At 47.1% G+C, this 8,928-nt stretch overlaps 1 protein-coding gene across 1 annotated transcript; it reads right to left on the bottom strand.

Moving 5' to 3' along the window:
* Positions 1 to 2,384: 2,384 nt before the first annotated feature.
* TAPBPL (TAP binding protein like) lies at positions 2,385 to 8,610 on the bottom strand. Its single transcript, XM_035894526.1, has 6 exons — positions 8,405 to 8,610; positions 6,784 to 7,062; positions 5,995 to 6,336; positions 5,484 to 5,807; positions 4,750 to 4,833; positions 2,385 to 4,506 (listed from the first exon to the last, which is right to left on the bottom strand). The coding sequence occupies exons 1-6, from the start codon at positions 8,514 to 8,516 to the stop codon at positions 4,463 to 4,465; spliced, it is 1,185 nt and encodes a 394-aa protein (XP_035750419.1). The 5' UTR covers positions 8,517 to 8,610; the 3' UTR covers positions 2,385 to 4,462.
* Between the last annotated feature and the right edge of the window lie 318 nt (positions 8,611 to 8,928).

Raw genomic sequence — 8,928 nt, 5'->3', positions numbered from 1 at the left:
CCCCAAACATTCTATGATTCTATGATTCTATAACACATATGCTGTGGAGGGAAGCCTGTGTCCCATGCTGTTGTCTGGGACACAAGTTAGAGGGTGACTGTAACAGAGCTAGAGGCTTTGGGAAAAGAAAAGCCCAATCCTTTTCCCTTTTCCTTTTTTTATTTTCCCTTTCTTTTTCTTTTGCCTTTTCCCTTTTCACTCATTTTCTTTTCCCTTTTTTCTTTTCCCTTTTTTTCTTTTTTTTTTGAGAAGTGGGAGAGTGTGGAATATTACAGGAGATTCATTACCCATTGTAGCTTGTCATTGCTCCTCTCAGTGAAGTCCAGATGAAGGATAGGCCAGAGAAAGTGAACAGTGAAGAAGATTGCTGTTACTAAGAAAAGTGTCTTTGATCAGCACTTCATACTCTTCACAGAGAGGAGCCTGAGGGCAGTGTTCCTGCAGGCAGTGCTAGGGAGGAGAAGCAGCCGTTGTATAGCTCTGAGATGGATGATCTTCTCTATGAAAGGAGGTTCCAGCTATTGAGAAGTACTACCTGATGTCCGTGGGCTTTCAAGAAGCTGCAGCCATGTGGGAGTCATCTTGCTGCGTACATGTGTGAACCCCCTGCTGCTCACTGTGCCGATCCAACGGAGGATTGTAATGACAAGCTCTTGCAACAGAGCTTGCTGCTTCAAGCTTCTGATCTGGAAGAAATGCACAGTAGGAGAGCATGAATGCTGGCCCTGATGCTTTGTCCTGGCCCACCCTTACCAAGTGATTGCAGTGATTCCTTGCAGTTCATTGACCAAGATGGGGGAGATGTGGGAAAGTTTGGTATCTTTTCTATGGTCAGTGTGGAAATAGGTTTCCTGTTGTCCACTAGGCTTGAATGAGTTACTGTCCATCATTGCCTGGTGGACTATGGGAGAGGGGCTTTAGCTTTGAAGTGCATTAGGCACTTCACTGTCTCTTCTAGTTAATGCACGTTCTCTTTGAGGTACATACCTGCTAGGCTTCAGCTATGTTCATAAAGTGCATCTAAACCAATGTGGTTAGACTGCTGGATCTATTTTGCCAGCTTAAATTGAATGAGCACAGGCATAATCAGATAAGGGGAACCTATGGGGAAAAGATAATCTTGAGCTTGGCTTTGTTGTTTGCAATGACTGCTCTTTCAATACCACATTAAAAGTTCTGGCCTGTCCATATTCACAACATAATGCAGCCACAGCCCCCAAGTAGTCTTGTGTTGACTCAAGTGCAAATAACTTATTTTTTTGTTTTGCAGATTGACAAAATCCGTATCAAATTTCATGTCTTATATCAAATAATTGTCCTAAAGAACTTCCTTAAAACACCTACATTTAATATTTATTTGTAGAGACACAGTATACCTTATAATGGCTTGGTCTGACTACCAGCTAATCAGATGATAACCTGCTTCTCAATTCACGTGGCCAGGCATTGATGCCATGTGGCACTTGGCCATGGCACATTCGACCTTGGAAGGCAGCGTGGCTCTCTCCCAGAGACGCAGAACTTACAACATTATTTATACATGTCTTTATAGTGCAATCAAGTTTATTTTTGATGACCTTTCAGTCTCTTAGCGGTATTTTCTGTAATAATTGCTTTATATTTAAAATATAAGGAACCTTGTTAAACACAATGTCACTTTGGTTATCAGTAAATACTGCTTTTTCTGCTTTAGGTTATATGCTTTACTTGTTTTTGTGGTTTAAATTCAGCTTGAGACCTTCACGGACACAGTAACTGTGGACTCCCCGTAGCAACTGTAGTGGGGAGCATCAGAAAGCAGGTAGCTGAATAAAATCAAGTGCCACGGTATATTTCTCCTTACGAGGAATACAGCCAGTCTTAACATATTTCTTGCATCTCTCCCTTATTTTTTTCTTTCCTTTATGCCAGTTTATGGGCCAAAAAGGCAGACAAACCACCAGCTCTCACATCATGTGTAATATAGGTCTTGGAATTTTTCTCTTTTAACTGATGCTATTAACTGTTGTTTTTTTTTTTTAATAATTATTAAAGGACAGCTTGAAAGAAGTAATGTGGCCTTTACTTGAAGACCTTGATAGTCTACCATTTTTATTGACATATGACTAGGAGAATCATCCTCATTGTTGAGTGTATTATGTCTTACTCTACTCCAAACACACCTAAATATAACTTGCAGCTGTTGATTCTCACTGTGCCTTTCTCTGCAGGTCATGGTGCCACCAGTACTCTGTATTTTCTGTGGTGTAATGGAGAGATCCTGGTTTAGTAAGACCAGAGTAATGTCTCAGTCCACCTGTTCACCAGCTGTGGAGCCACGCAGTAGGCTTGACTCCACACAGCAGCATGGGAGGTGCACAGACAGAAGACAACCGTTGGAACTGAAAATATTTATTTGGTAACGCATCAAAAATGAAGAGGGAATGATAGAAGCAAAAACTGCTTCCACCAGCCATTACATTCTGCCTATGGTCACTCTCACATGTTCCCACAGGTCAGGCAACTAATAGGTATTTGTGGGTCAACAGCATTGAGGCAGCATGGTGGTCCAGTACCTGAGGAGACTCCACTGGCATTACTGAGCATCTTATCTTGTTTGAGTATCTTCAGCTGGCCAGGTGACTTGTGTTGACCTGAAGGACTCCCTCTGCTTTAGCGACTCATCTTGCCCTTTGCAAATGTTATCAACAACTTTTTTTACAGTTGTATCTCCTGATGCAAACATTAATAAACAGCATGGTTCTTGCAGAGAGGCACACACTTTCAGCAGTGATTGCTACTTCTTTTTGGACAATGAATTTTTGCCGTTTGTATGTCAGCTAGTAATTAACCCACCAATTATGATAATCCATAAATTAATCAATAATCCATAAATTAATCCATAAACCATGCAAATTATGATGTATACATACACCATTATTTTTTCTTCAGAATTAAAAATTCCTTGGTTTGCTAAATCTGAACCAGTGCTTTTATCAACCATATGTATTATTTTGTCAAAGAATGAAATCAGGTTTATTTCTCACAAATTTTTTTTTTAAAAACGTACTGAATTATTGCCATTATTTTCATTGTTGAGGCCTTTGTTAGCTTACTTGTAGTAACGTCACATCCTCTTACATATGGTTATTACTACAGAACCATCTAACAGTTGTTGGTGTCATCTCGCTTTCTCTTTGTGAACACTGGCGCAACACACTCCTCCAAGATGTTGGGATTTCTCCAGTATTTTTAAATACCTAACTCCATTGGGCCAGGTGCCTCCTCAGCCAAATCTTTTATGATTCTGAAAATGCTTACACTTAATAGACACTGTTAAAACCTTCCTTAGTTCACAAATAGATTAGGAAGTTTTTTACCATCCTCGCGTGGCATGAATACACAGTTCTGTTTCTTTCTGTATACAAACAACTATCTTCTTTCATCAAAAATCCTCCATCAAAAATCCTCTCTATCAACCATTTTACCTATATCCACCCAGTATGAGCCTAGGCCGTTGCTAGCATTTCTTGGTTTTCAATGTGTTTTGAAAAAACTCCTTCCAAGTGCCGTTAGCACTTGCAGCAATCCAGTTTTTCCAGATTATTTTGCACACTCTTTACCCCCTCGTATGCTTCATAAATTCTCACTTTTATTGTGTGTAATATACATCCTTTCTATCCACACCTCCCTTCTGCTTTTTTTTTCCCCCCTGTTGGTTATATACAAGATTTTGAAGTGTTACCCTCAAATTCCCTGTTAGGCAGGAGAAGTGTTTAATGATGTCTGTCTTTCACAACTGCAGAACCACAAATCTTCTCCATCTTCTGGCAGTGAAACTTCTATTAAAAATTTTATTGTAGCTTTCTCCTGGAGAGTCATATTTTCCTGATTGCTTGATTTGTGGTAAGTGTAACCCATAACTTCCTCTGTTTGAGGATTTACCATTTTGAAATACTAATTTGCTTACATATTTGCCCAACTTCTCAGTTAAAACACATATGTACATAAGTATCTTACTTAAAAACTTGCCTCATGGGCATTAACCAAATGTACCCATACACATCTACAGATACATACCCACATACACATGTAAATGTTGCTTACCTACTTAAAACATGTACACATACCTATATCTGTATACACACATACATATATACAGTCATACAAACACTCATCTGTATACAATTTAATTTTCCCTGAAACTGGAGAAGAGGCATTTCTAAAAATGTATGTGTGTTGCCTGTAATGCAGCATCCCAGCAAAGAGCTGAGGCTATCCATGTTGCCCTCCCAAGATGAAGACACGTTTTTCTGTGAGACCACCTCTGAACGTTCACTCAGCTCCTCCACCACGGGCAGCCCTACCCATCCCATACCATCCTATAGCTCTGTTAATATTTGGACGGGGCTGGCTCTCCTGAGCAAGATGGGTCAAGGGACGGAAGGCAAAGGACTGCAGGTGGGTGACAGAAGGGTTTCCTCTATTCTGAAGCCTTTAGAAGTTGCTCAGACTTTGGTTTAGCTGAAAAGGAGAGAGAAAAAAAAGAAGTAAGATGCAGGGAGACCAAAGCAGTGCAAAACATCACCTCATGCTGCCTTCCACCAGCAATGAGTCTCCAGCTCCTTTGTTCCCCACCTCTCCCTCCGGGATCTTGCAAGATCCTGACTTCCATCTCTCCTGAATGGGGGTGCAGGGGAGAGGAAGATGCTCCTTGCTGCATCTCACCCACATGGGAAGCGGCTCAGCGTTTTAAACTCCTACCTATTCTTCTCCTGAGCATGATGAAGAGGACAACGATGAAAATGGCGGTAGCAATGAAACCCCCCATCAGTCCTTCCGATCCCGTTTGCTCTGCAGAGGAAGAGGAGGATCAGTGACGTTAGGTTGGCTGGAGGGGCTGCCCAGCCAGTGAGTTGTCACAGTTAAACGAGCTCCCCCAGCAGCTGATCGTGTGCATGCTCTTGTCAGGCACACAGATGTGACACGACACACACGAGCTAAAGGCACACAGACGCAGGGCCAAGGAGACACAGGAGCAATCTCCCATCAGCAGGGAGAGTGAGAACCCCAACAGCTCCAACAGGAAGAAGGACTTTTTGCCTTATTTCTCAGGCAGCATCGATCTCCAGCTGAACATGAAGTCCAGCTGGGTGCCTGTCTCCTTGGGGCACGGCTGTTTTCTTGTGCCTGTCCAGCGGGGTCCAGCCCATGTGCTACGGACTTTTGCTCTGTTGCTCTACTTTTGGTCATAAAATCTCTTTTCCCCTGAAGGAAATGAGATCATTTCTCCCCAAAAGCTTCAGGGAGTGAAATAAAAGCTGAGGAAGTGAAAGGGAAAGGGGAGGACAGAGAAGATGGGTATGAGAGGACACCAGAAGGAAAGCATGGAGAAACAGGCAGATGTGGTGTGCCTCAGAGGTTTTGATCCCTGTGGTGGGTAGATGAGGTGGGAGGAGGTCTGGGCAGGATGAAGAACTCGCCCCTCTGCCCTGGACACCTACCCGGTGCCTTAAGATGGGCGCTCACAGAGATGGGCTCTGCCAGGGCCACGTGTGAAACGTGGCAGCTGTAGGTGGCTGGTGCCCGCGCTGTGTCTGAGCTGATGCTGAGGTAGGAGGTGATGCTGTATGTGCCATCTTGGCTTTGTCGGTGGCTGGAGAAACGTGTGTTTGAGAGCGGGATTTCCACATCACCTTCAGGAGTCTTCTGTGTCCAGCTCACCGAGACATCCAGGGGGTAATAGCCAGCGATGTTGCAGGTCAGAGTAGTCGTCACATCTCTCTCGAATGATACCACTGCTGGAAGGAGACGAACTCTTGGAGGCACTGGAGGAGATAAAAAGGGAATTAACTTATTGTTAGCAGAGTGCAAAAGTCCCTGTCCACAAGGGAGAGAAGACAAGCTGCCTGTGACAATGAGTGTTGGGAGCGACGGGATAAGGGTGCAGGGTAAAGTTTCTGTGCCTGGAGACATGGGACTCCTGTTGCCCCCCAGGGCATTTCTCTTCCTCACCGGCCACGTGCAGCTTGATGATGTGCTGGGCCTGGTGCAGTGGGGTGGACACCAAACAGATGTACGTCCCTTCGTCTTCCACGCTCACTCCTTCCAGGCGAAGTGATGCATCTCCATTCCCCAGCAGTGCCCCCATATCCACGTGGACTTTTGGCTGCACTGCTGGGCCTGTGCTCCCCACCTGGTACTGGAAAAGGTGACGGCCGCTGCCTTGGTGCTGCCTCCTCCACTCCAAGGAGGAGAGTGAGTTGCTGGGAGCCAAGGCAAAGCGGCAGTCAAGGGTGACCGATCTGCCAGGATGCGTGTGCAGGGAAGTGTTGCGTGATGATGACTGAAATTCAACTAGAAACAGAAAGAAGGGCACAGGCAAGCAGAAAGTTAGACAGATGTTATTAACGAAGGTATCCTTGGTTGGGAACGGCTGGTGGAAGGGCTGGCAGCGAACTCCCCACCCAGAGGAGGAAGAGGCACAGGTACCCCATGGTACCTGTGCTTCAGTCCCCTCAGGGGACTGAAGAGCTGGAGTAAGCCAGCCCAGTGGGGTTAGCAGGGCAGGGAGATGGGCAGCATGTGTCCTGAAGGTGTTTGTCATCCTCAGGGGCTGGGGCATGGGAAACCTTGAGAGGAGGCATGGGAGGGGCAATATACATGACCCCTTTTTCCCTAAGCACCAACACCCAGCAGCCCTCAGGTCCTGGTGAGAGGTGGGGCATGGGATTCTTGGGGAGGCAGGCTCCCCTTCCCTCATCTCGCTCGGTGCTGTGGGGGCACCCCGAGCCACCTGGTCACCTGTGGTCAGCACTGTCCCCTCCTCGCTCATAGGAATCCTCAGCATTGGGTGCAGTGTTGCATCATGCTCCTCCTCCCGGCTGCTGCAGCGGGGGCCTCTGAGCACCAGGGTGATACTGATCCCGCTGGAGAGTCGCAGCGTGGCCATGAACCAGGAGGTGTGGCAGAGCCCCTTGCCAGCCTGCTGGGAGCTGTACAGGGAGATCTCACAGTTCACCTCCTTCCCTTCGCAGTCGGCATGCAGCAGGGACTCAGCGTGTGGGATGGATACCGACTGGGCTGTGGGGATAGAGGAAGAGGTTTATCCATCTGAACCCAAAAGGGAAAAGAAAGTGCAAGATGATGAGACACATTATTTTGGAGAAGCATCATGCGCTGCAGGGGTTGGTCAGAGCCCAGAAATGCCAGGCTAGGCTTAGTAGATAAAGGTCTGCAAAGAATATGAGAGGTTTGCCATGACTGTCTTATATCCCTCAGCCTATTGGCAGTATTTTATCTTGCCAGATTGCGCAGAGTTCACTCTGGGTAAAGGAAGCTGTTAGGAAAGGAGAATACACAGAACAGATTCCCGTTAGTTGTGTATGTGCCGTGCATGTGCATGCCCAGTGTATGTGTATGCCCAGCAAGCTGTGCATGTGAAACACCCAGTAAAGACTTGCAATGTTTATTTGGTTTAGGCCTGAATCCAGAAAGGAAGGGGACACCGAAGCATCGCAGGTAAGGAAGGAAAGGGTGGCACGAAGGCAGGAGCAGCTCGATACACCGGATGCACACTGTATCTGGCTTTGATCACAACATGGGCTTAAGTGTAGGCGCAAGCATCCTAGTGACCTACAGGCTTTCCAAGGACATCACTGGAAACTAACTCGGTGTCTGCAATGCCTGACAGTAGCCTGGCTGTAGTGTGCTTGAACTCAGCCATGCCCAGTCCATCCACTTGAAAGCCACTTGAAAGAGAGCTTGGACCCAGGCTCATGGATTCTGCTGGGCCTTCAGCTTTCTCTCTGAAAATGTCTCAGAGCCTTGAATAAGCTTGTACCGAAGCACATGCTCGCAGATAAGCACTGCAGGCAGTGAACAAGGCCACAGTGAAGTACAGGATCAGACCTTTGCTGGACTGTGTTTGCAAAGTTACGTGCAAAGCAAGGGGAACAGAGGCTGGACTGCAGGTTGGCACCCCCGGGTGAAGTAAGGAGAGCCAAGTCACACACAGCTGGCTGCCTGAGCAGGGTGGCTCTGCTTCATGCCCACTTACCATGACGCTTCCTGCTAGCAAAAAACACCCACATGACTAAAGATGTGAACACTCTTTACGGGTGCAAGAATACTGTGTAATGGAATAATTCCTGAGTTGTTTTTGACAAAGTATTTCCCAAGAAACAGGCAATCTAGGATAGCCCCAGTAGGAAGGAGGTGCCTCAACAGGGCTTTCTAACACCTTCCACAAACTTCCGTTCTTAAAGTCCCAATTGCCAAATTCAGGGAATCGTGACTGTAACTTCAGTAGCCATGTGAAAATTAATTGTCTAAACTCAGTTAAAGACAAGTCTTGCAGAAGCCTGGTGTGGGTAAGTGGCCCGAACCCCAGTGTCAGCTCTCCCACCCCAGCCCTCCCGCTCACCTGAGACTTCAAAGACAAGGGGAGAAGAGGAGTCAGGATTTTTCGGTGGGACTTTGTACTCAGTTACATCACCCAAGTTCCCGTCATCTCTGGCGCTGACACCCCTCAGCATGAGGACAGCAGGATGCTCGGAGGACGAGCCGCCGGGGCCGCTCCGCAAGCCTCTTGCATCTTCCTCCACGTAGGAGCAGCCCAGGGTGATGTCCACCCTGTGAAACGGAGGTGCTGGCGTTGGCGCTTGCGCTGGCCCTTGAGGGAGGGAAAAAGAACCTGTCGAACGCGTGAACCCCACGGCAAGCAACCAAAGAGTTGCACGAGTTTCTCTGGGACGGGGGATAAATAATCGGGAGGCTGGGGGGAGCTGGCTGCCATTTTGGGGTTGTTCTTCCAGCCCTGCTGGTGGCCGACCCCTCCAGCACTGTGCCACCCTCCTCTGGCAACAGCGTTGACTTTTAGGAAGACCCTGGTTCTCCCGATCTCCGCTGCAGGGGTGGGGGGTGCGAGGGCAGGAGGAGCCCCGGCCC

The sequence above is a fragment of the Egretta garzetta genome, unplaced genomic scaffold (assembly GCF_000687185.1).
Source record: "Egretta garzetta isolate BGI_Z169 unplaced genomic scaffold, ASM68718v1 scaffold85, whole genome shotgun sequence".
Taxonomy (NCBI): Eukaryota; Metazoa; Chordata; class Aves; order Pelecaniformes; family Ardeidae; genus Egretta; species Egretta garzetta.
The sequence above is the reverse complement of the archived record's forward strand: the minus strand, read 5'-3'. Positions and strand labels throughout refer to the sequence as shown.

What these genes read in the sequence shown, in the direction of transcription:
- TAPBPL (XM_035894526.1), bottom strand. Translation starts at nt 8,516, where the DNA reads ATGCTGAGGGGTGTCAGCGCCAGAGATGACGGGAACTTGGGTGATGTA. An exon ending in CGCCCATCTTAAGGCACCGG is followed by an intron (nt 4,834 to 5,483) that starts GTAGGTGTCCAG and finishes CTTCCTCTGCAG; the next exon opens with AGCAAACGGGATCGGAAGGA. An exon ending in CTTCATCATGCTCAGGAGAA is followed by an intron (nt 4,507 to 4,749) that starts GAATAGGTAGGA and finishes CTCTCTCCTTTT; the next exon opens with CAGCTAAACCAAAGTCTGAG.